General features: G+C 40.0%; 1 protein-coding gene across 1 annotated transcript in view; it reads right to left on the bottom strand.

Annotated features, from left to right (window-relative positions):
* The window catches only part of lamc3 (laminin, gamma 3), a 94,879-nt gene extending 67,532 nt beyond the window's left edge, over window positions 1-27,347 (bottom strand). The window contains exons 1-4 of the mRNA XM_040158420.1: window positions 26,780-27,347; window positions 18,644-18,948; window positions 2,944-3,074; window positions 678-844 (exon numbers count right to left, since the gene is read on the bottom strand). Coding sequence (XP_040014354.1) covers window positions 678-844; window positions 2,944-3,074; window positions 18,644-18,948; window positions 26,780-27,167 — 991 coding nt within the window. The 5' untranslated portion in view covers window positions 27,168-27,347. The remainder of the gene's footprint in view (window positions 1-677; window positions 845-2,943; window positions 3,075-18,643; window positions 18,949-26,779) is intronic.
* Between the last annotated feature and the right edge of the window lie 298 nt (window positions 27,348-27,645).

Here is a 27,645-nt window from a genome sequence, read left to right on the forward strand (position 1 = left end):
AAAAAACAAACAAAAACAATTTGCGAGCCGCTCTCTTTTATGGTATTTATCCCTCAGCCAATTACAATTTATCCTCGGCAGCGTTCAGAAAAGTGCGATGAACCAGACCTGATAACGCTCAAGCTAATCCATACATACAGAAGCACACATATACACACATCTTCCAGCGAGCTGTTCTTACCAAAACTCATAGGCTTTACAATGTGGGCATATTTAAACGATTATGTGCGCAATGCAGCCACAAAATTAATTTCATTACTGCTTGTTTTTGCTTAATAAGTAATAACTAAGATGTGGTGGCAGACAAATAGCTAAATGCTGTGTGAAGCTGGGTTCAACATTATAAACTACCATTCACTTTAACAGCATGATGAGAATGAATGAAGCTTAATTTCTATAAACACTCGACTGCCTTACTGATTGTCAGACTGTAATTTTTTATTTCCAGAGTGATGGAGTGTAGTATCTACTGACTCATGCAACAAATGGAAAAGCTGCACACGAGGAAATCAAAATTTTAAGATAGACTGGAGACCGATGAAAGGTGGTACACTGATGGATTTTTTGGGACCTCTGACAGCCCGCGCTTGTCACTTGAATTCAACGCTGCCCTGTGGATTTTGCAGAAGGCTGCACCCGATGGGTTTGTGACAGTGGCCCAGAAGCAGGATACTCACTCAGACACTCGTTGGCGGAGTCCCCAGTGGCCCTGGCCCAGGGTCTGTCCTGGTAAAAGGGATGACATCTCTGGCAGTCAGCTCCCACTGTTTGATGTTGGCAGGAACAGACCAGGCCACCATGTTCCCCCTCAACGCACTCGCTGGCATGACCGTTACACTTACATCTAAGGGAAACATAGACAGATAGTCATGTAAAAGCTGCGACTACAGCTTTTCCTGTATATATATACATATATATATATATATATATATATATGCTTCCCCTCGCTGTCTCAACTATAGACCTACTTATGCACAAATTGATTGGAGTAGAAGGCAGAGGAGAGAGAAAAATGAGAAGGTATTTCCACCGTAAGGAGTTGTCACTTCCTATTATCTTTCAGGGGCATAAACATGGCCTGAGATGAGGTAGGGTTTTCATTCCCCTTCAACAACTGCACCATTCATCTGTGCAGTCAGTGCTAATACACTCACACTGTCCCAGATTATAAGAAACAGCAACAAGCATGTACAGTGTCTCTATGAGTAGTAATATGTGCATGTGTGTTAAATCTATACATGCCCATATTTACGTATATAAATATCTTTTTGTGTATGCACATCATCTCCAAATTGGTGTATGTTTTAAAACTTTAAAAAACAAAAGTAGTCGCCTTTCCCTCTGCATGAGGAGAGCCTATCATTTCCTGTGAAGCATGGTGGCAGCTATGCTTCACTGTGTTCGTACTGTTTTCTGTCAGTGTCGCTGGTTCTGCTGAGTGGCTGTGATAGGGGACAGGGACGCTCAGGGGCAGGCTCTGTCAAAATTAGCCAGCTGTCCCGGATCCAGATGTATGCTTGCCTGAGGCTCAGACCCAGTTATTTCTGTTGTTGTCGAGATGACAACAACCTAGTGGCTCCAAATCCACATATCAGATCTCTGCAGGAGTGGATTTGAGCTGCTCAGTGATAATTCTAACTCCATATGTTATGAAGGAGTTGACTTGAACTGTATGGGCAGTAAATGCTCAGCAAAAAAAAGTGATGTGCAATAAGTTGAATACTCATGTTAAACCCGAATGAAAAGATGCATAAACAGCATTTTTGATATATGTGGATCGTTGCCACCGCAATTCCAGCACATTCACATATTTTCATAGTAGTCCACCTTGAGTTATGGTTGCATTGATATTCTTTACAAAATCAAAAGGAGTCTTTCACAGCGCCTGTGACTGGGACTGGTCGAGTTGTTGAGGCGTAGCACTGAGGTGTAAAGGCATGTGTAATCATACAGAAAGCACCGGTACAAAGCTTACATGTTGTCATGTGGATCTCCTGCCCACGTGTTGTGACATTGATGGGTAATTTGTCATGCAGCTGCAGTGATCCTAAGTGTTTATGACAGGTGTCAGATCAAGTTTAGAATCATTCTGAAGGCTTCATCTCAACTACTTAATTGTCCACTTCTATCTGCAGCACCAAGGAGCAGCCTGGTCCTTGGCACCATGTCCTCTCTCATTACTTTGAGTTATAAGCCAAAACAAGTGGAAGGAGGATGGCAGGCTATCTTGGTTTAGCCTATCTGCTGACAATCTGACAGACAGCAGGGTGGGGTTTTTTTTCCATCAGTTTTACAAACAGCTGTAGTTCTAAAGATTATGCTTATATACAGTAAAAATAACAATATCAATTATGTTCAGTTAAGTCTTTCCGAAAATGTTTTTATCAACATAACAAAGACATTTTATTTAGATAAAATGTTATTATTTGAGAGTTTTGTTGGTGTTTGCAATGAACAAAGTGTCAATTTACTGAAAAAAAACGTGATCTTTCCCTAACCTTAACATAGTGTTTAGCTAAATATGACCACATATGAGATGCTGGACATGAATCCTGGGTTCTGGTGTCAAAATATGTGGTTTATATAAACAACCACCACCCAACCCTAGATCCTCAGGCAGCAGTTATGTTTCTTCAAAAACATATTTGGCGAGGCCAATTAGTATTATAGAAATGTATTTTGTAGGAGACAGGGTTGTTGTTATATTATGTTTGAGGTAGGACACTACAAAAGCCAGAAATTCATAAAAATTTAAGAAAATAAAAAGACCATAATACAAAAAAGTACACTTGGTCACTACAAAGTTTTTGAGCTTTTTGGTTTTTGTCTGAATCAGAGTTTATGGGACAAATCTCAAGGTTAAACTCCAAAGTGTGTCATTTTTAACATTTCAGAAAGGTTGTTGGTCATACGGGTTACACTGCTTTTTTAGGTGCGTCATACCTGCCACCCACAGAGAAATCCGAGATGGCATAGAAGTACGAGCGCAACACTTTAGCATCCTTGAAGAACTCGTCTCCAAAGGTGTTAAGCCTGTCCAGAGAGATGAGCAGATCAGTGGCTGTCACCCATTCCTGAAAAAGAAAAAAGGAAGAAGGAAGGACCAACAGGGTGAGAGAGATGTTAGAAAACACCTGTATTAATGTCACCCACTTTAAAAAATTGGAATGACTGAGAACCAGAGGGGGGGCAGTGTGGTGGCCGCTGCCCCTCTTGGAAAGAAAAGGAAGCAGACAGGAAGTAAGAACGAGAAGAACAGAAACTTGGCTTTAATGGCGAGAGACCATAGAGGCAAGGATTTGTAAGATGGCAAAAGTTCAAAGAGCGGAGAAAAGAAAACGTTTGAATGTATCGTTGGTGGATCAAGGAAAGGAGCCTGTGGTGATGGTGTAACTGCAGGGGGGAGAGCAGATGTAATGGGAAGATAATGAGTAGGGTTTAGGATATTAAGTTAACTTTGGAAAGGTGGGTGAAGAAAGAAGGGGATTAATTTGAGATAAAATCCAAAATATGAAAAAAACATGAGAAAGGAGACAAAACTGCAGCACTACTTCAGTATAATGGATGGCACTTGGCAAAGCTCCCATCCATGATATGATTTAAGCTCCTCTGTTTGAGTCCACTGCAAAGGTAAAGATGGGATGGAGAGTGGGAGAAGAAAGTGAAGAGGGATAACACAAACAGAGGAAAAGCAAACGGGAAGTGCAATAGTGGGTGGAAGATAAAAGAGAGGCCAGGTAAAGGGAGAACAAATGACATGAGGAATCGCTTACCTGTGAACCAACTTTACAATAAATAGCTGGAGAGAAACTTTTGGTGTGTTTCTTGGCTGGTTTGCGACTCTGTGGCAGCCCTGAAAAAGCCTGTAATGCAGTACGTTTTGAAGCTTCTCCCCAGAGTTGTCTTTGAAGTGTGGCAATGGGAGAGAAGGAGACTGGAGCGGATGGGCCTCAGACTAAAAACATGCATGATGAGTTCATTCACTCATGTTCTTCTCAGCCGCTACTGTTTGTCTTTGTAATGCTAAAGCCAATTAGATAACACCTATCCGGTAGGACTGGCTTTTATCCATTTTAGCCTACCCAATACAAATTCTGCATACAAAACAGGTGTACTTTACCTTGTTATCTATCTTGTTATTACTTTGGAAAGCATAACATACAGTATATGGCCACACCATATGGAAATTTTCAGACATTCATGTTTCCTAGAAGATGAATCCGACTGAATTTGGTGACTCCCCGACTTTACAAACAACATGTTGACTTTTTTGCCTTTTAGTGAAATATCTTGACGACTAGTGGATAAATTGCCATTCGGCCAAGAAATCCATGTTTCTCTGAGGATATATCCTCACGACTTTGATGGTCACCTGGCTTTTAGTCTAGCTTTGTGTGAAGTGTCTCAAAGATTGTTGGATGGTATGCAATGAAATTTGGTATACACATTCATGACCCCTCATGATAAATAGTAATAACTTTGGTGAACCCCTGACCTTTCACCTAGCTTCACCATCAGGTCAAAATATAAATGTACCCAATATTTTGGTTCGTGACCTGCAAAACTAATAACATTTACCACACTTAAAGCAGTCAACTTTCATGGATTATACATCTTAAGAAAGTTCTAAGTGTTTACATGTTGATTTTCATACTGTATAGAAAGGAACAGAAAACAATAGTCTAAAGAAGTTTGGTATTTTTAGAAGTTAGTCTAAACACAGTAATGATTACAGGATTTGGAGTTAATAGACCAAAAACCAAAAACATAACTGGTAAAGTTCTTTAAAATACAGTACCATATTATTATCTGTATAGTGTCTACTGAGAATTGAGCAAATGTAACAACAAATTCATTCTTTAGCTTCATAATAGTTATTATGTAAAATAATACAGTCTGACTCTTTGTTCAGCAAGTGAGGAAATGGCCTGATTGGTTATTAGCAAGAAATATAGCAAAGATGACAACACTGAGCCCTCTGAGGCTCGCTTCATAGGTAGCTAACATGATCTCTCTCAGCTTAAAATAGCCTGAGCAGCACTGCAGTAAAAGTTTAGAACTAAGTTATCTTTAAAAGAGGTTCTTCTTAGGGGCTTTTTTTGATCTAGCAGCATGACCGCCATCCTCCTGCTTCAAAGGAGAGGGTCTTGGGATTTAGACCACCTGCGTGGTCTGTGCCTGCAGTTCCAAGAGCCATACTGCTGGGGCATCTAGAGGTCATAGCCCCTTATTGGAACATCTGGTGTGAATATGCTACACATGTGTTCCTGATTGGTTTAACCATTACATGGATGGTGTTAGCATGACTACTGGTCTTTGGTGCCACCTGTGGCTTATCTTTAATCAGTAAGTCTAATAAGAGGAATTTCAGAATGGAGTCAGCAATGTGCAATTAGTGGCACTGTATATATAAATCTCTAATTAAGTGGTCTTTTTCATTTTAACTAGGCCACCTGGTGGCTCTCTTTCAACAAAATTTTGTCTGTTCTGCAGCTGTAACTCATCCCATCTTTAGTAGCCTACATTCTTACCTGAAATGCCCTCACACTATACCTTATACCTTCCCTCTCTCCTTTCTCTCCCTCTGCAAGCCTTACCTCCCTCTGGCTGGAGTACACTTCCGGATTTCGAGACAGTTCTATGCATTGGAAGCCCATTGAAGGCTACAGAGCTGCTATTTTGTAGTAACTGTAACTACACTGTTGAAGAATTGAGTGCAGTTGGCTGTACTTGGCTACTGTTCCAGCACTTGCTTATCGACTTTGCCCCTCCTTGACATAGCTCCATTGGCTAATGGGGTTTGGACAACAGTGAATGACCCTGATGCACTGCAGCTGCCAGGGAAAATGGTTGGTCATTCATCATTTTGTGTTACACTACCTGGACATGACATGATTTTTATCCATGGTTTATGAGAGGGGCTATGAAGTTTGAGATGGGAGACTTAGCTGCAAGGTAAGTCTTTAAGGTAAAATGAGGGTTGGTAAGGTTGAGGAAATGGAGAGGAAAAAGAAATTATGGTTTAACTTTTTAGTAGAGAAAACTGTTAAGAACAAAGCAAGAGAATACATATGGGATAAGAAATTATTGTAATCATGTGTAACATGTCTACTAAATGTCTTCATATCCAACTTCTCTTTAAATGCACATCCTTTTCTGCCTTGTCATCCATGATGTACTTTTACACTTCTACATACAGCGTTGGGTTATCACAGAGCCTACTCTCCTGAAATGCAGTGAAATGAGCAAAAGGTTTTCATACTGTCCTGATAATTATAGTGCATGCCCCAACAAGAGAGGTGTTCATCAGTGCAGGAATTAAATAAATGGAAACTTGTAGCAGTATCAAAAAGAAGCAATGTTGTGGAAAGCAAAAGGGCAGAGGTCAGAGTGTGGTGGACTGGCGTTTATATCTAACCTTTACTCTGTTGTACAGTACCCAATTTACAGTATTTTGAAAGTTTTTCTATGAAGAGCAATAGATTTCTTTATCATGTCATGACTAAAGTTTGCCCCTAGAAGATTAAGACTAGCTGACTAAAGACTCAAACACACTGTGGTGAAAGTATGGTGAAGTTACTGCTCTAATGTACACAAAGGGTAGAGACCAACTTGTCCACAAAGTGTTGCACGATGACAAGACAGAATCGATGCTAGACTCACTTCTTTTTAGTTATACCGCTATGCTAGTGGCTCTTTGCTCTGTGAGGTTATATTCACACATGGCACTGCAGTGCTTTGAGCTAAATTCTAACATTAGCATGCAAGCATTCTGATTTTGCCGAGGAATGTACATAATCTTTACCCATTGTTGCTCTCTGAGATTAGTTTCAGATATTTGGTCATAAATCAAAGTGTTGGATAAATTTAATTTTGACCTGATGATTGCTCTAGATGAAAAGTCAGAGGATCACCAAGGTTATTACATATCTTCATGAGTGGGACAAAAAATGTCTGAACCAAGATTCATGGCAATCCACCCAGCAGATGTTGAGACATTTAAACTTGAACCAGAAATTTTTAACCCGCTGGTGGCACTAATGGAAGAGTCAGGGGATCACCAAAATCAGTAGGATTCATCCTCTGGGAACTATGAATGTCTGCAAAAATTGATAAATGATAATCTTTCCAAAAGTTGTTAAGATATTTCAGTCGGGACCAAAACGGTGGATTGACCATTCAGCCAAAACACTCAAACTGGTAACTTGCTGATCAATGTATAACTGTACTTTGAATGAAAATCTGTGGATCTGTTACTAGTGTGCCCTCCACTTAGATTCATTTTTTTGGTTGGTTTTATGACTTCTAAGGTCTGTCTCTAAGCTAAACATACTTTTATTTGATTATTTTACGTGGTCAAACGTAAACTGTAATTTAATGTGTCCAATACATAACAAGGAAAGGACATAATGGTCATGACCTGCCCTTTTGCGAAATTATTAAATAAATGATTAGCACAAACTGATGATCAGTACAGGTAAAATGCCTGAGTTTCACACCTCTACTATTGAGGGGACATTCTGGACACTGGTACTCCATTGCTATTGTTTCCAACATCCGGCTCTCATGCTTTAACACACACATAGACGATAAAATGTTTTAAATGCATTGTTAGCATTTCAAAATTATTACACGCCATAAAAAGCAAATACTCTCTTCCATTTATCATAGAATACGAGACCATTATCATACTGAAGAGTTATTAGTTATGCTTGATAGAACAGCGCTAATTGTGCAAGGAAAAGCAGTCATAGTTTCAAATATCACTTACTGCAATGAAAGGAAGCAGTTTCTTAGGGTTAATTAGTAGTCAGCCCATTACTTATTATTTGTGCAAGCCACAGCAAAAGCTTAATTAACTTTGATTCTCATTCCCTTGGAATTTCGGCTCAGAATTCTACAACGATGCTGAGTTAGGGATGGGCAAGAGGCACCAAGAGTGGCAGTGAGCCAGTCCTTTGCTTAAGACAATACATCAGTTCACGCATGTTTCGGATAATATCAAACAGTGTTTTAGAGGTCATCTCTGCTCAGGGGCTTACAAACCTTCGACCTCACCTCTAAAATCTCTTTTGTACCTGTCCCCGTCTGTCTCCTCCTCTTCTCCCCTCTCCCCTCTCTGTTTCAGTGTGTTTCCCTGAACTCTGAAGCCTCTGTCTTCAGGCAGTGACGGGAAAGGGAGCTGTGTCCCTCGTTCCAAAGTTAATAACTTTTTAATATAATTGCTTAAGTTCACCGTGCCCTCAATATGTATTTTCCCCTTATACTCATTGTCATTCAATGCTGTTGCTGCAATTTGCCACACAGATTTCTTCAGCGAGAGAGAGACAGAGAGAGACAGAGAGAGAGAGCGAGAGAGAGAGAGAGAGAGAGGATGGACTGGTGGTAAGGGAGACAGACAAACCGTTTTAATGGATGACTGAACAAATTAAATTTGAATTCATACAGCAGCTTTCATCTTCTGCCTGATTATTGAAAAAAGAGAGCTTTTCAAACTTGACAACAGACCCCCTTTGAAGTAAGCCATTACCTTAGAGAAAACATCTAAATGCTGAGTTACAAGGTGACTGTTGTTTATTCCAAATCAAAATCATTTGAGAATGAAAACACAATTCATTAGATCATTAGTATCACACAGAACACAATATTTGTGCAGATGACATAGCTATACATGACAGACAAAAACACCTGCACCTTTAAGTGTCACCAGTTGTCTTTTTTTCAGTGTAATTTTGCTCTGACCTCTCAAAATGACAAGAAGATATATTTTAAAAGCAGCTGATGAAGCGTGTGAAGTCTCCATATTGATAATACGCGCTTTTCAGATTCAGGCACAAGCGGCAAATCTGCAAAGGGATTAAAATGCTAATAAAACAGGCAGGATGCAATTCCTGTTTTAAGCCTCATGAAATATGCATAGCTCTGTATGAGCCATATGCAGAAGAAATGGCATGCTGACATGCCACAGAGAGGAACAGGGATCATTTTATGCTCTGCTGACAATCTGTATGTAAGGAGTGGGGTTTTAACCCCTGACACAAATGCCCAATCTTTACCTCCCTGCAAGAAAAGCCAATTGAAATGTGAATTCTAGGAATAAACATTTCCTGAAGCGATTTGTCCATGGTATTATCTGCCACTGAAGAATGATTATGTGTGCTGTGTCTGCAACCACACACCAAGACTTATTCAAGACTATTCATTAATCCTGATATGGAAATTAAAATTAATCCCTTGTCCATATTTAGGTTAAATGTCCCTGTTTAAAATGTCCTGATGATCTGACAAACAAAAAAATCATGGTCAGACAGACAAAATACGGTAGGCTATGGCCTCTTATGTACCTCCAAGGAATGATTTTACTGCATAAGCTGGATTGCTACTCATGTCAACAGAAATGTAATATTATTACCAACAATTCTGAAAAAAACTGAGAGGAAAGTGCTTGGGGCATTTACTCTGTCTACATCGACTTTATGAAAAGCACATTCTACCTGAGCGGCGGCATTCACAAAATCAGAGACTAAGGCTTGTTTTATAGATGTATTTTCATAGAAGCCTATCACTGATTACAATCACAAGACTGAAATCTTTCCTGCTTCTCGTTTGCTTGTGCAAGAGCTCTTCAGGGTTTGCAATCTGAGGAATAAAAGAGTTCAATCCGCATTACCCAACTGCAGGGTATTAGTGTTCTCCAGCTCTTTTACCTCAGTTCGACATGAGAAAAGGTCAACTCATAACAACGACAATGTGAGGTCATCGCCTGTAGCTAACTGAAAGTAGAAGAGACTCATAAAGGTGCTAAAAATGTGACACTTATCTTCAATGTATTACCTTTCCCACAATTAAAAAAAAAAAAAACAGCCAATATCACCTGCCTACCGCAATATAATCATATTCCTACAGACAAGGTTTTGCTTAATGAAAAAGTGCGTGAAGATGAAGGACACTTCAGGGAGTGTGATTACTGCCAAGGTGCTATTTAGCAAAAATGCCACACTCATCTAGAGATGACAACAGATGCGCGCTTGATATGTGGACTAACATAACAGGATTCACAAATCTCTATTGAGACTGAGACATGATTAGAGTGTCATGACGTCTTCTCCAGGAGTTAAGTTATTCAAAATCTACTGTACATTTCACACAGAGGCATTTGAGGCTTCAGTGGTTTAAAATATTATATCAGCCTTAAAGAGACAGCACAAATACAGCACAAAGTCTTACTTGGGGAACTAAGAATTCTCAGCTTTGATGGTGTCTTACAATGAAATGGTTTGAATCATTTCTACAAGGAAGAAGTCAGTACTTTCACTTGCAAAATGCCTCGTCCAGCCTTGCACCGTGGCAGTTACGACATGCCACGGGGAACCATTACTGTTCTGCATATATACTGAATGACCTTCCAACACAGTTGACAAAGTGCAGAATCCATATGTATGCTGATGATCCAGTTATTTACTACTCAGTGAAAATGACAGGCACATGTCAGCAAGCGCTAGCACAGGCTGTGAAAAGAGCAGGTTTAAAGTAAATGAACTATCCCTAAACCCTCAATAACTAAACTCTATGCTGTTCGGTCTTTTTAAAAACTTTGAAGCACCAGAAATACCTTTATAATTAACCATGGGATTAATATCTGCAAGTCTCTCGTTTACATACTTAGATCTGATCCTTGCCTACAGTTGAAGCTCGATAAGAACGAGGTCATCTCAAAATGAGTTGCTTGTTGCTCAGAATACTGTGGAACGGCCTGGCTCCCAACACTACTGCAGCATAGACCAGGTTCAGTGGGTGATTAACAGAGCTGCTCGTCTCATGACAGGTCACAGTCTGGAAAACCACATAAAGACTGAGAAAATTCCGCAAATACCTGGTATTGACAGCACAGTGGACAGAATTCAAGTTACTATATTGACAGTGGTCTTTGTACATCTGTGCTTCACATTGCTGCCCCCCCCCGTAATGGTCAAACAAAGTTAGCAAAAAAGGTTCTGGAGAGGTGGGAATGAGTTGGACAGGTCTACAAAAGAACAAACTAGTCTACAGGCTTTTAAAAGGAAACTAAAAAACCTTGGAAACCAGTACAATTGATCAACAGATTGTACCATCTGTTTGATATGTATTGATTGTTTGTTTTCACATATACTGAAGGTACCTAGGACTCCCTGGAAAGCAGCATTGATACTGAGAGGATATCCTGGTGAATTTAAGTAAACTATTCACTATTTACAGTACAAGGGGAAAAAGCTTTTTGGATTTGTGTAAGGGATTGTGTTTATTGTCTAAAACAAATAGCTTGCATGTACTTCCCTCCCTGTTGCCCTCTCCTACCTCCTTTTTAAACCTTTCATCTTATATTCAATAAATAATGGTGCTGAGGGAATGATATTTTTGAGTGCTGCTCTCATCCCCGCCCTTTCGTATTGCGTTACATGTCTTCTTCTGGTTTTTCTAGTATGTGTAGCTCAAGCGGGAACTAGTATGTCACCATGAAAGAAGAGCATGTCTCATCTTTATTTTTATGATTTACTTTGTGGAAAAGAATACTCTTAAGTGTTCCACGCGCTTTGTTTTTGCATCAAAGAGGAAAGCTGATGTGTTTTTGTCTCTGCTCACTATACCCACCTGTCCCATCACCCTTAAAATACCAGGGGAATGAGAGATTTAATGAAAGAAATGGTGGAATTGATTCACCTTCTATTCTAATGGGAGAAAAGATCACAGTCTATTATGGGTCATCTAATCCTGTTGTTTAAGAGGAGGGCCGAGAGGGAGCAGTGGAGTGAAGGAGAGAGGGTGTCTGGCAGGTCCATTGAGAGATTTGCCACCCAATCTATGTATTCTTGGCTTGTATTGATCCCCCACAGCTTTCTAATCAGTGGGTCAATGTCATCCAAAGCATACTGAAATACCGCCAGCAAAGCCATTAGTAGTCAGGTTTTAATGTAACTAAGGCTGGCCACCCAAACACATAAAGGCCTTATGTCTTTACATGGGTTTACCATGAAAATAAAAACATCTTAAGGTTCAATAGGTGAATGAGACATTGAAAATATTCCCTGGTATTTAAGGGTATTTAAGCTGTTTTCAAAACTGCGACAGGTAAGAAAAAAACTTTAAATTCATCGACTGACTAGGCAAGGGTGAAAGACTCAGCTTGTGTAGTTTTGCGCATTGATTAAAATTAACAGGAGCATTTCGAAGCTTTAGTTGTTTAAATGAAAGTTGCACACCTGCAGAGACAGCAACTATTTAATTGTACAAATAGAGAGATTTTTTTATAACTTGGTTAACAGTTAATTGTTGTTTTGTCTAAAGTGCATTTATCCATTGCCAACTTATGTTTCCATACAACAGGATTGATCACAGATATACTGACACACCTGGGAATCAAACTTTCCTAGATAAACAGACCGAAGACTTTTTGGATGAGTCCTCTGAAGTGTAAAAAACAAAACCAGTTAAAAGTTTGAGTCATATGGGTATTGATTGGTACAGCACTGCCATTTTCATAGGCCAAAATAAGGTGAGGTGATATGTATGTAAGTGAAGTGGTTTTAGATCCATTGAAAACTCTCTCAATCTGAAGTTGCTATAGTCTGTCAAATTGTCATGAATGCTGTACTCAGACACCTTGATCTCAGTGAGAATAAATAAGGGGTTAATGAGTTAACTTTTATACAATTCAAATCGCAACATAAAAAAATAATTTAAGCTAAATGAATGTTGGGGTTTATGATTGTTTTTTTTGTTTGTTTCATTTTGTATTTTTTTTCTTTTAAAGTCTACAATGAATGATACTCTAACATATAGAACAGTAGATGACAGTAATTGTACAAGTACAACTGTAAATTAAACAGCCCAGTCAAAGGTTCAGTATTATAGTCAACATGTCCAGTATCCATGTGAAAATCTTTACAGTTTTTGCAGGTTCAGTGCCCCCTTGATGTTGTTCTCACAGCAACAAGACTAGGGAGTCTACTACGGTGGCCTTTTAGGGAAATGCCCTCCAAATTCAAAATATCTAAAAATACGAAGACAACTTCAAAAGTGAGAGCACAAAAATGAAGGGAAACAAGTTCCACATCCAGAAATAAAAACAAATTTCAAAACACATACAAATAGGGAAAACACATGCAACAAGAATAGCTACACGGGAAGTGTACCAGGACGCTGGGCAGGGTGATGGGTTTGATTTGGATAAGCAGCAACGTTACAGAGGGTCTTATTTCTAAACAGACTTTTTCAGAGTGAAAAAAAAAAAATCCACAGAAGCAGTGCTGTTGTCAATGTGTCCAATGAAATAATGTCTGTATTATGTATTCAGTTTTACCTTCAGACACACTGGCAGCAACGAATACTATATTACAACTCTGGGACCAAATTTCATTTTCCAAAAGAAATAATAATATATATTTGAACAATAATTACAAAATGTGGCGGACAACAGAGCCAACTGTAAATTACCAAAGGGTTTGCCAGGATAAGGTTGTTCTCCCCGGCTGGATGGCGTACATCTCGGGAGCCGGACTGCGAGCTGCTGGGATGACTGCTGGCGTCACCTGCCAGGAAGGTTCTCACGTCTTCAACAACAATGGGGCAAATTGCCAAACAGACAGTATTTTGATAAACCGACCACATATTTGAAATATAAATGTTTTCTTTCTCACCTAAAAAATATCAAAACTTAATAAAGGGTTTGGTTAGATTACATAAAACCTGAAGGACACAAAAAAGTTTCTGGAATGCTGCTGCTACTCCCCCATGCTTGCCGGAGTAATTCTGGTGTAACAGTCCTTGTTGCTTGTGTTTTCCCTGTTTGTATGTGTTTTCGTATTTGTTGCATTTCTGTATTTGGAGCTTGTTTCCCTTAATGTTTGTGCAATCACTCTTGTTCGTGCTTTGTCCTTAGGGGCCACCATAGTCACCATCCAGTCTGTAGCTAACAAGCTCACCATTACAGTGACAACTTGCTGATGTTTACCAGGTATGTTTACCAGCCTTAGTGTTAGTTTAGCATGTCAGCATGCTAACATTTGGTTATTAGCGCTAAAAAAAGTACATGTGGATGTTAGTTTTTCAGGTACTTGGTCAAAAGCTAAAGCGCTGGAAAAAATTTTGGCCTGATAATGGCGCTGAAGCCAAAATTAAAGGATTACCAAAGTAAATACACTTCATCCAGAAGATGTAGCATTTAAATTTCATGATAATCCATCAAATAGTTGAGACATTTCACTCAAAACAACAAATGCCAGCCTCATTGTGGCACCAGATGAAAAGTCAGGGGATTACTAAAACCCTTTGGATGCAGTATTTGGGAACCATGAATGTTGAGATATTTTAGTCTGGACCAAAGTGCTGGAACAAGTGACCCATGTTGCCATCTGTAGAGCAACCCCAGCCATGTGGCTAAAATATCTGGTGAACATTCATGGCATATTCACACAACAAGGTGCTTTTTTTTTTGGAATAATTTCATGTTACTGGCATGTTACTCAGCCACTACAAGGCTAAGTAAAAAACACTGCACTTCACCAAGATATTTTACCTCATGATGGGACTGCACAACAACAATCAACAATCATTAGAGATTAAGGCAAGTGTCCACCACCCTGACCACATACCCACTCTTGTGGGTCAACACTATTGCTGACCCTCAGACTACCTGTTTCTTGCCACGCTTCCTTCACATAATCCTTAGTCCCTTAATTCCATAATACCACATAATCGTTTCGTGGTGAGAAAAATTACTTTGTTCCTGCATGGAGCCTGTATTTCCAACTACAATACATAATGCTCACTTCACAAAATTTCAGCAGACCAGGCTCAATCCTACATGTCTTACAAACCTCGACTCTAGCTTGCTATTGTCCCGGCCTGCCAGAATCCACATTTGTATAACAGAGATATTGAGGCCGAAATAGCACAGTGGTAGAGGGCTATTGTGAAGGGATTAATCAGAATAGGATAGTTAAATAATCTCTGAACTAGAAAAACCAGGCTTCGACTACCTTTTCTTGTAAACACTTTAAAACTGCTCTCATGCAAAAAATGTAGAACTACCAGCGCAGGAGGTGAAGCAATGTAATACACACTGAGCAGGAAGAAAAGGGATGAATCAGGGAATAATGGGGTGGAGAGAGAAGATCTCTGTACTTCCAGAGAGGTCTTTTTTGAGTGTGTGTTAAGTGGCTATTGCTAAGCCCAAAAAATATGTTTTTTATTCGTCTCCTTTCTTTGTTGTCCTTGCGAGACAGATGGCGTAGAATCTCCGGACTTGAAGCTCAGAAGCCAAATCCAGTCTGGCTTGCAGATTCCGTCATTTTACTGACAGCAGCCTGCCACACAATGTGTCCAACCCTCAGTGAATCTAAAGATAATCCAATAGTGCATTTTTTTCACTTGCTGCAGATGCATGGGCACCTCACATAGCAAAGAAGAGGAGAAAAATGTCTTTATCCTGCTGCTCAGTGCAGCTTAGTTTGCTTCAGAGCTGTTGTGGCTTCACCAGTTCTGTCTTTCCTCCCTCCCTCCCCAGTTTAAAACGGGATCACTCTCTCTTTCTACTCTGTGGGGGGTTGCAGACATGTCAGCCATTGAAAGTGCAGTGGTTGAAGAGAGGGATGGGTTTTATGGGGAGACGGCATGGAGGCACAGAAGGCATATGTGTGTTAGGGTGAGAGGGGGGTGGGATTAAGGTATTTGTGCTGGCAGAGATACCAAATGTAGCCCTGAGGGCTTGTCAGCTGCATCACACAGTTTTACTTTTAAAATCATATCTTAAGGAGGTTTAAGAGTGCACATAGAACAATGACGGTGTCACAATAAATCATCATTTATAAACTTTTACAATAAACAGATGTACTATTTCTACAAAACTCGTTATTTGAAGATTTAAGTTACTTTCATTCATAATTTCACAATTTTATTTGAAATCTAACCTAAATAAAATAGCTTTTATGCTCAAGTTAAATATATTTTGTTTGGGGATTAATCAAGCATTCAAATACAGCAGTGTGGACAAACAAAACTCTCTTCTAGATTCAGGATTCAGAAGTTTTTCATTTAATGTCGTATTGAGATATTTGAAACACAACGGGTTTCACAGAGAAGTTTCAAAACATAGAGAGAGAGCTGGGGAAGAAATATTGGGATTTGGGTTCGCTATAGCTAAATCATCTTTAAATTGATTTATAACAGTTATGTACACTAAACAGCAAATATAATGGAAGGCTGAGCATTGCATATTCTCTAGGAATTCCCTCATTCTTATGTTATTATGTTTTGGAAGATGGCTTCTTTCATAGAGGTGGGAGCCGGTTATGGTTATGCAGGCTTACACTGCATATCCTCCACAGAGATCCTCCAAAAGACAACCTTATTCTTCTTATTTAATGATGTGGAGGAGGACAGCTTTCCTTATAGATGCGGTAGTCTTGTATTTCCAGATCTATTTCTACACTATATTTTAGGAGAAAGGTTAGACAGAAAAACATGTCATCATTGTCATTGTCTTAAGGAACATTTTGCTCATGACTGTGGTCTGTGACTGTGATCATCGCAGCATAGTGCTCCCTTTTTGTAATAATGGGAGATTATTTTTGAAGATGTACATCCACTACAGGGTAGGGTTTTGTTGTTGTTGCTGGAGATACCGGGAATAAAAATAGCAAAATGCAGAAAGTGTAAGGGACAGTGGGAAGAGAAAAGAAAATGCAGAATGAAAACACTCGGCCAGGTTGTTGTCCACTCCCTGTTGTTCAAACTATGGAGCTGGTTGTGGGATTTCTAAGAGAAACAATGAATCAAATTCTGAATGAGGTTTGTTCATCGTGTCACTCCTACTGGGTTCATTTATGTTTCTTGCCTCCTCAGTCAGTGAGCTACCAATGACTTGTTTTACTGTGTTATTACTGCTGTTGCCTCTGCTTTAGTTGACAGCAACGTGGCAGCAGAGTTTTTTTATGACTATGGTTAAGCACCGAAAGTACTACAGGTTAAGGAAAGGTGTTTGGTTTTGGTTCAATATTACGAGCTCCACAGTGACTGGAGGCAGAAAACAGGATGTCTTTACTTTATTAATGTTTAACTAACCTTACCGAACGAATCTTTGTGGCCTAAACCTAACAGCGTGCCGGACTCAGGACGCAAACCCCGATCTCTAGTGTCAAAGTCCTGTACTTTGTATGCCCATTATACACCCTAACCACTACAGGTTTTGTGTGGTACAACAAGGTAAAACCTCCTTCACTTGAAAAAGATCGTGCAGCTGAACATAATCCAGGTTCTTAGCAAAACTAATTAGTAGTATATAGCATACAATCATCCAACTCTATCTCCTACAGATTTGGTTGAACCAAAGCAAATGAAGCAGCAGCGACTGACTAAATATTGGTATGATTTTGGTTTGTGATTGACAATCTGTTGTAACTAGATTTCCCTGCTCATCGGAAGTGGACAATCACAATTTCATATCCTGATCTACTATTTCTGGTCCCATGCACATGTTTCATCTGCTCGGAAACGGAGGTATTTCTTATTATTAATGTATTTAACATCATGATATATCCTCCTTCAGTAGATGGTTGTGTAGGATCTCCGCTCTAATTAGCTAACTTACTTAATTTGTCGTGACAAGGTTCCATTTACTGTATATTTTGGTCCATTACAAGTTGCTGTAAGCGATACTGAAACCTAAAAATACTGTTGCATAAAGTACTTAATTTCCCCTTATGGCAGCTATATACACACACAACTGTGAAGATGCTCAGTAATTAATTATTAGAAGAAGTCTCTAAAAGTTTTTCAATTTCAGTAGCGATGCAGAGCACATGCGTGGACAGATGCATGCATGCATACTCACAGCCCTGTCAAAGGAAAAGGAGTGGCTGCATTAATTGCTTTATTTACTCATTTTCAGCCATGCTTTACTCGGCCCACCCCTCTGAGACTTTCCCCTCAAGAGGCTGCCATTAATTCAGCACAGCCCTCTCAAGGCTTCATCAGTGTTAATCAGAGCTAAACATAACATAAGATTCCCCTCAGCTGCTGTGGAAAAGGCTTGTAGGCCTGCATATATATCTGTATGGCTACAGTATGTTTGTTTGGGTAAAAATGTTGGGGAGTTGAAACGGGTTTGATGATCCACACTGGAGGTGTTGACGGAGAGCATTACATGTAAGTTGTGAACTTAAGTTACACAGCACTGGTACAATGTGCTATGTATGTGATGAGATCAGCTCTTGTTTCTAGAGTTAAGTAGTAAGTAACTCTTTTTTTGACCAAAGTTGTTAACAATGTCAAACTGAGACAAACTCCTTTTCCAGAAGTTGTTGAAAAAAGTAAACAGGTCGGTGTTTTTCATATTTAATCTATATAAAAAACATTTGTCTCTTCTAGGAAATCTTGTTTTTTCATTAATTTGTTTTTTAAATTGTTTTTTGTGACTTATTTTTTTATTTGCAGTCAAACTCTTTATTAGCAGAGTGTGTGACAGCTTTTTAGTTGTTTCTTTCTGCGAAATCGCTTTGAGTGGTAACAGAAGAAAGTGGAGCCACGTCCACCAAAATATGTGGAGAAAAGAAAATCATAGCTGTAGTATATGTACTATATACAAATATACAATGAAAAGTGGCCTCACCTGCAACACCATGCTTTGGTCAAAGTTGTATGCACTGGGCCTTCCCTCCAAAGTGGAGAAAGCCACGTTTCCTCCACTGAGGGGGGAGATATCACTGAACTCATCCGTACATAGAGAAGTCCTCTCATCATCTCCGGGTCGAATGTATCCCTTAGCATCCTTCCCATATGTCTTCCTACAAGATGCGCTGTAATACTGGTACGGCAGCCAGGGCCCGTTCTCCGCTGTGCGCTTGTAGATGGTGAAGCTCTCCGGCCGGCTGGTGTAGAATTTCAGTCGTACATAGGTTATCTCAAAGGCCTTCCCTGTGGAAAACAGACATGATGAGCTTTGAATGGGAATCACGGAAAGAATTACTGTTATAACTACATCCATTGTAGTCCGCAGTTAGATCATGGCTGGGTATGTAAGAGACAAATACTGTGGGGAGATAGTTAGGCCCCAGGAGCACAAAAAAAAAAAAAAAACTGACATAATTGCATTATAGAAAGAGGGAAAACAATGGGGCCGGGCTTAATTTCCTGTGCCTCTATGCAGGGTAAATGAATGTCATTCCTGCAGGAGTAGAAGAGTACCCGGGATTATTGTCTTATTATCCAGATCATAATGGACCTCAGAAGTGAAACATAGGTCAAAAGGAAAGAGACAAAAAAAAGTCTTTTTTCTTATACTAACTATAGGATAGAATAGGCCAATGAGTGCAAAATCACAGGAGGGAAAAGTGTCTGTATTGTCGAATCGCTGGTTAAAATATAGTCTGATGCAACATTTGAGGTGTGATAAGCAACCAGTCTGATAAACAGAAAAGTGATTCCTCGAACATGCAAAACGCTAATGAGTGCCATGAGGGGCTGAGTATGGCATAGAATTAAAAATGTTCTTGACTGAATTATATATCTAAGGTGAGGTTTTATGGCACATTGGCCGTTTGGGGGAACAGGAAAAACTGAGACAAAGACAAGTAATACTTTTCATAGATTTGTATTCCCCCTAAAACAGTGATTTGACTTCAATCTGTGTAAAAGGAAAATGGGTTTCAGAGCATAATCTGTGCATCTAAAGGATCCGGAGCAAATGAGGAGATATACCCGGATTTCCATTTGGGCTGGTGTCTGGGATTTAGCAGATCAGACTAAGTTGCGCTGTAATTGGTGTTGCATTGTAACAGAAGAAATGTCTGTAAAGTACTTTTCGAGGTGCATAATAAGTGGAGGCATGAGTCTCCCATGTCAACCCTGTCTCCTGGAAACCACGTTTCTATACAACTGCAACTGCAAATACATTTTATAGGAAATGTAATCGCCGGCTGGAATAAGTTCAGAGGCAACGCATACTTTGAATGAATTAATGGCTACATTTATTAACAGCTAAATAGTTAAATTACCAATACATCCTCATTATGATCGTAGAAAATGTAATCTGCTAACAATTATGTTTGGCGTATTTGCTGTTGCAGTTGAGTTGTATATGTAATTTTCAGGAGATAGGACTGCTCAGGTACATGTTTTATTTGGTTTTATTTGGTTTTGTGGGAGACTTGTCATCTTATTCCTTAATCTAAAGGCAAACAGAGAATCCATGTATGCTTCTTTATGATTGAGTAGTGTCATTTCCTCCCAGTGTTTACTCACTGTGGACACTTCAAACAATAATCCTAGAGCCATACCAGGGACACTCGCAGAGTTATACTTCCTGAGTACGAATACGCATTCAGAGTCTGGCAAATGCTGTGCCATTTGAAAAGGGATTAACTGAGCAGACACAAACTGAAGTCATATTGAGACCAGAGCGAGAAGTAACATGTAGAAAACTCTCTTCGCAGGCTTCTTCAATGCACTTTTGGGGATTTTTTTCCCCACATCATTAGATATTAAGTCTCAGCCCCTCTGCACATTCATAGAGGGATGCCATCCTCTGGTACAGTCATAATGACATCCGTAGCTTTTCTTTGCCAAGTCAGAAACAGGCATCTCCGTCTCTTGTCTCTGCAGCAAACTCTAATGGTATCCTTCTTTTAGGAGCCCTATGATCATTTAGCTTTCATTTATTCCCTACATGAGGTGAGCTCAGCCCTGCGGAGACTGAGGCAAAGAACATAAAAGATGCAGAAGATGAAACATTTGTTGGATATCCCCTGTGATGAACTGCAGACTAATTGCAAAGGATATTCGTATGTGTTTATGCATAATGTTTAATGATTCGTGATTCATTCACTTTCAGGAGATCCTAGTTTATATTGGCACAGCAGAAGGGGGTGTTAGCTATTAGATTTTAACAAAGCAAAATAACACGCAGCAAAAGTACCCAAAGAGACAATTCGCCCTGAGACAGAATCCACACATTTCTTTCACAGTTTGGACATCTCGGTTTGAAGCAGAAGTCTCTCTTTGTTCCCCAAGTGACAGGTGCTTTGAGCACTGAAAATTAAGACAAGTTTTGAAACCCAGTAAAACAGCCCTGGGTGACTTCACAGGGCTGAGCCAGAATTTGGTGACATCGCAAATCAAACCAAAGCTGTTCATATTGTGCAGAGGCACAGTAATAAAAGGACTGCTTGGACATAGACTACTTTAAGAGGAAGTGCCGGGAGCTGCAGAAGTACAGCGTCTGTCCTGTTCTGAATTATCCATGATCACCTTAAACAGCTGCTCTCGTCTGCCCAGACGGTGACAGGCTTAGACTAAACTAACCACAAGTACTCTGGCTCAATATTTACATTCTGTTTACTTTAAGCTGAGATTTTTGTGAACAGCAAATACACAGATGATTGGATTTATCTCCTCTAATCTCACTACGGCTCAAAGTTTAAAAATGAATCCTCAGTCTCTCACAAAGAATTGTGTCTCGTATGCGCACCAATAATCTGGCAGTGAGAGCGTCCCGGCAACTGTGGCAGACTTTTATCATTGTTTTACATCGGAGACAGGATGTTGCTTTTCTTTGACGGCACTGAATGAAAACCAGCTGTAGACATCAATGTGTGCTGTTTTATTGTGTGTGTGTGTGTGTGTGTGTTTCTCACCAAGTCTTGTGGGAAAAACCTGACCCCAATTCCTCACCAGCAAACCACCCAGCATTTTCTTTTTTTTCCTCCCCCCTCTTCCTCATTATGTTTTGTTTACTCCCCTCGAAGCAGCCCAACTCCCACTCTTCTTTCTACTCTTCCACAGACCCACTCTGACCTGGCTGCAATATGTGTCCCTGCATCCTGGTGCGGTGTTTATCATCCCAGCATTTGCCTGTATTCCCCTGAGAGAGAGCTTGTTTTCTTTGGAGAGGCAAAAGAAAACAGTAATGTCGAAGGCACCCCCCACCAGCAACACAGATGGATCCCAGAGCCTTCATATGGACCATAAGGATGCCTCACGCTAAAGGGTATTCATTTTCATAAAATTGTGTGTTACGAAAACATTATCCTCCTTCTTTTAAGAACACTGAGCCCCGGTAGAATAATCCAAAGACACCAGGTATAGGAAAACACATGTTTTGGGAGTAGTGCAGAAACTAGCAAAGGTCAATTTAGTCAGTGAGACAGACTTGTGGGTGTTCGGTTTGTTTGAAGAATAACAAACCCTCCGGACAACACAAAACATACCTTTGCAGCAGCAGCATTGGCACCTCTCCCCAGGAAGAGAACTGGCCAGAGATTATAAACAACAAAGCCTCAAAACACAGCCAGACATCTGCTTGTTATTGGAAATCAATATTCTACATTTGACGGAGGCACTTCTTGCTTTCAGCACGTGATATAACAGTTCGTCTGGAGTCAAAGCTCTGACATTTTCAACTTCTGTCATCATTTTGTCCCTGTCTCTTGTTCCCTTTGAAGCAGAGCTTTTTGATGGGGAGCGCCCACTCTCCACCTACAGAAGAGGAGGGAGGAGATCTGACCTGTCAAGAAAATTTCTAGTTTTGAAAAGGAGCTGCCTTCCCTGACTTGCTGGAAGTCAAAACACACACACACGCACGCACGCACACGCACACACACACACACACACACACACACACACACACACACACACACACACACACACACACACACACACACACATATACAGTACTGATCAAAAGTTTTAGGTACTTTAGATGTTGAGATGGTAGCAATACCACCTGGGGAGGCATCTGATCTTTCCCAGATTAATTCTGAGGCATAACAACGACCCCAAACATACAGCCAGAGTCATAAAGAACTATCTTGGGCAACAAGAAGAACAAGGTGTCCTGCAACAGATGTTATGGCCCCCACAGAGCCCCGATCTCGGCATCACGGAGTCAGTCTTGGATTAAGTGAAACGACAGAAGACACTGAGACAGCCTAAATCCACAGAAGAACTGTGGCAAGTTCTCCAAGATGTCTGGAACAACCTACCTGCCAAGTGGCTTGAAAAACTGTGCACGTGTGTACCTGGAGACTGGGTGTTGTTCTAAAGGTTTTTAAAATTTGGTAGTCACACCACATACTTGTTAGATGAAGGTTTTTTTTTCCATCTACTGCACTTTGTATGAAGTTAATTAATAAATACAAACTATTTGTGGCACTATTTTTGAAAGCATCCCCACTCTACTTTCAGTGCCTCAAGCTTTTGCATAGTAGGCTACTGTACTTATAGATGATATAGTTAAGGTAATGATGATCAATATGATCAATATGATCAATATTTTCATAATAACAATGGATCAAATTACTCACAGTGACAATCCCACAGTGAATTGTCCCCTGACTCTGAAGGCTCCTGCTACTCTTCTGAGCTTTAGAGCATATTTAAGCTGATTGTTTCATTTTTCAGCTTCACTCTTTGGTTCACTCTCACCATCACCATGAAGTTAGCATTTAGCAGCTCTTACAGCCACACATTTCCCTCAGGACCTGGTGGAGTCGAAACAGAGCTAGAAGGAGAACGGACTTAGATCCGCCAGGTGGCCAGACACTTGACTCCAAATGAATGATGATGTTGCTCCCTGTCTGCTGGATGTGTAAATAGGCAACTGCTTGCTAACAAATTCGCCACTTCAACTTTTATAAGGCGATAATATGTCAGTGTTGTGTTTACAGCTGCCCCAAAACAATGGCCAAAAACAGATATTGCAGTTTTAAGTTTATCTTAAGGTAGAGCCTCATTCTTATCACTAACTGTGAAACCCTTTTAACCTTTGCACTGAATTCAACTGAATTCTACAATAAATTATAGAAAAGCTGGTAATCAATTTAATCCACCGTTCAAACCCAAAATTTGCCCCTAGATGTTGCTTATGTCTACTGCTGGACGACTGGCAAAAATTTTCAATGTATCAACTTGTTTTTTTAATCCACTTATCCTTTATTTAAAGAAGGGAGCGTTGAAGTATATTCCAGCAAACACCGTGCGAAATCAAGGTCAACGTTCTACCTCAAGGTAACAGATTTTCCCTCGCATTCAAACCGATGGGCAAGTTTGAGTCGTCAATGAAACGCCGGAGAGAAAAGTCCTGTGTAGGTTTGCTTCCCTCTTTCAGTTTTCCACCAGCACACAAACAAACTACTTCAGGAATCTATATATCAACCAGCTTTCAACTATATCACCACACAGTAACTTTAAGAAAATGAAGGAATTAATAATGCTCACTGTGATGGATTACCTCTACTCTAGCAAGTGTCAACTCTTTGGAAGTTAATTTTCATACTGTAGATCTTTCACTCACTAGGTACATATTCATTTTCAAAACGGACAGAGGTCAATTTATCATCCAAGATTATCATATTATTTGAATCCTGTCATGAAAACCAATAAGCGTATTTATTAAAATCTAGTATTTTAATCTTTAAGATTAAATAAAGCAGTAAGTGTTGGCTGCGTGGGTTAATTTGTAGTGGGTTTGCTGGATTGGTGGCAATCGGCCTCTGGTACAATACAGGAGAGTCACTGCTGAGTTTTCCTGATTTTTGCTATATTCAGTATTTAGACATTATGCTACTTGTCGTTTGCAGAGCCAGAGAAGAGTAGTCTGGATATTAGCGAAGGCAAGACAGAATAAACAGCAAGGTAATTGCTGTTTTTAACCTCTGTATTCAAACTGAGAATAAATTCAATTTATTAACTGCACTCTTTACAAAAATATTAATCAAATTAAGTTAATTAACAAAGGGGGGCCCAGAGCAATAGTTTTTCAGGGGTCCCCAGATTGGTGTGAACACCCTTGTCGATTCACTGTTACAAACACACACACACACACACACACACACACACACACACACACACACACACACACACACACACACACACACACACACCAGAACATTCAGACCCAAACAAAGCTCAGCAAGTAAATGGAAGTGGGAAAGGTAATTTTGTAGAAAGATTTGTATTAATTCTTTGTAACATTAATAGGCACAGTTTAATACAGTTGAAGTGACAAATGTGCTCCTATTTCAGCAGTTTTCCACAGCATGGTAATGGGATAATGATGCTAATGGCTCAAGCTGGTCTCATAAAATTTTGGAAAATGAGGAATGTCTTCAAATACAAATAAGTACGCAGTGCACAAAAAGTGAGGCGAATGCATTTTCTCAAAGGAAAAGAGTGCGTGAAGCAGGAAATCCTTCAAATTGTTTTACTAGCACTGAAATAATGCAGTGGTACATGGTTACATATGTGCTTTAAACTGTGGTGGTTCAAGTCCCAGGACAAATCAAGTGAAGATAAATTGTTTAAGCTGGTAGTTTTCTCATTTTACTATTACTAAACCCTAACTCCAAACATTTATCTTATGTGATCTTAACAGCCAAAACCTTTCCTTATCCAGAACATGGGATAGTTGACACAAAAGTTTTACTTGATTGCATAAAAGTAACACTTAGCCAAGCTTCTCAGGTGCTATTTCTTTGTTCTTTTAGAAAACCGCTTTCGTCAAAGTGAAGGAAAAACGTGACGGTACACCTGCTGACCAAGTCCCTGGCTACGTAAAAATGACTCTGGCTGGGGAGGTTAGTGAAATTTAACACCAGGAAAAGTCAGTGTATCTTTTGAGTTCCAAATGCATTTTATGTAAATGTCTAACTAACTTCAGTTAGACCTCCTTTCCTTATAATTCACTTACTCCTGTCAAACTTAAGGCTTTTCTGCAGGTTGTCAGCTGCTTTTTACCTGGAATTTCTCTGAAAATATTTAGTGGCTTCTGTTTCATTTACAGTCAGTTGTACAGTATAGTTGTTGTAGTAAGACGTCTTGATTGCTGAAATGAGACCAATGAATTAAGCTCGTAGCAAAAGATGAGTGTCGAATATGTACTGGGATATAAGGTGAAAGATTGATTTCAAGCTAAAACGGTTACGTAAAGGTTGATTTGTGGCCATAGTCTGGCACCAATCATGCTGGAGACATGTTTCTATGAAAGCTGTATGTCGTGGCTGTATTCTTGTCAAGTTCTGGCCCAAATCATACCTAAAAAAAAAAGCCTCATCAGCTTGAGCTGTGACTGCATTGTGGCAGCTAGATTTGGACGGGTTTGTCACCGATACTTTATGGCGGTATGTGGGCTGAAAGTAAACATGGGCCATCATTCACTTGCTATCTGGGAATATTAGATGCAACTGTGTGTCCTCCTCATCCCCTTTAAATCCAAACAAATTCTCAGACATGCCCTTGTGGCTATGTATTCACACATAAGCCATGTCTGGGCCAAAAAAAACATTTTTTTTTTTTTTTTTTATGAAGACAGCTCAGAGCTGCAACTGAATAATACAAATCATGTGTTGTACATCTGTTTTGTATTAAAAGTTTCCCCAAGAATGGTCTCGCAGTACACAAACCAACATATTCGTTTACACAGAAGATAAAAGTGAAAAACTGATGACACTTAAATTCAACTGCCCCGGAAACTATCTGCATTCAGTAGAGCGCTAAATATAGCACTGATATTCATATTCTCATCCTGGACACAGCAAATGCAGTGCACATAAAAAGCATTCAAGCACTTAGAAATGAAATAGAATATTTTGTGTAACATTACAAGAATAGAGACCATAATTGAAACCTGAGCACACACGTACTTGACTGAGATCAGTCACCCTGACCACAAACTACAGCGCAAGTTTAGGAAAGTCAAACTGAAGAATTCTGGGGGTCAGACGGAACTAAGGATGTTCTGCTGTGCCCTTACCCAGGTGGAGGGTGATGTTGACCGAATTGGGGTGCTGGACACCATAGTACATGGACTGGCTCTGCCACCATGTGGGCTCCTCATTCCTGTGGAAGTCCGTCAGGAGGCTGGCATTGTGGCTCAGGTCTGGGTTTGATGCGTTACAGTAGTGGCACGAGCGTGTTGAGCCAGTCTGCATGCAGTAGTCCTCAGGTGGGGAACCGCACACATTTGATACCTCCACAGTGCGATTGAAGGCAACGTTTTCAAACTTGGGCATGCAACGGCTTGGGGCACCTTCTTCATCATAGCAGGAGTCCATTGCGGCCAAAACAAGGCGGTGGCAGTGTAGATGAAAAGAGAGCAGAAGGGCCAGGAGAAGAGAGCTCAAAGCAAACGATGTATCCATGTTTACAAGCAGTTACAATCACATTTACACTTCACACAGAAACTCTTACACTCATATACTTTGATACACATGAAGACCTTGACTTGAGAGAAATAATCCAACTTCAGAAAGTAAGTCCAGTTGTAGAGCTTTTTTTCCTCTACTCTCTCTCTTCTGCCTCTGTCAAGTCTCCAACATATGTTCTCCCTATATGTAGTGGAGCAAAGTTGTGTGCAGGAACTCCTTTCATCAAGGCCAGCATGAGACAGACAGAGGAGGGACAGGGGTGGGGGCTGGAGGACCGAAAGAGGTCCATAAAACTTCTCCACCTGCTGGTCAACATAAGCACAGCACCACCGTTGGCCTCAGATGCAAGGCAGACCTGGGCAAAATCATCTCATTTGACAGGAAAAAAAAATTTCCGTGACACATTTCAATGATGCAGCAGTGAAGCTGTTGCACCCCTGGGCATTCAGGTAGTGCGCATCTGTATTCACCA

The sequence above is a fragment of the Xiphias gladius genome, chromosome 20 (assembly GCF_016859285.1).
Source record: "Xiphias gladius isolate SHS-SW01 ecotype Sanya breed wild chromosome 20, ASM1685928v1, whole genome shotgun sequence".
NCBI lineage: Eukaryota > Metazoa > Chordata > Actinopteri > Istiophoriformes > Xiphiidae > Xiphias > Xiphias gladius.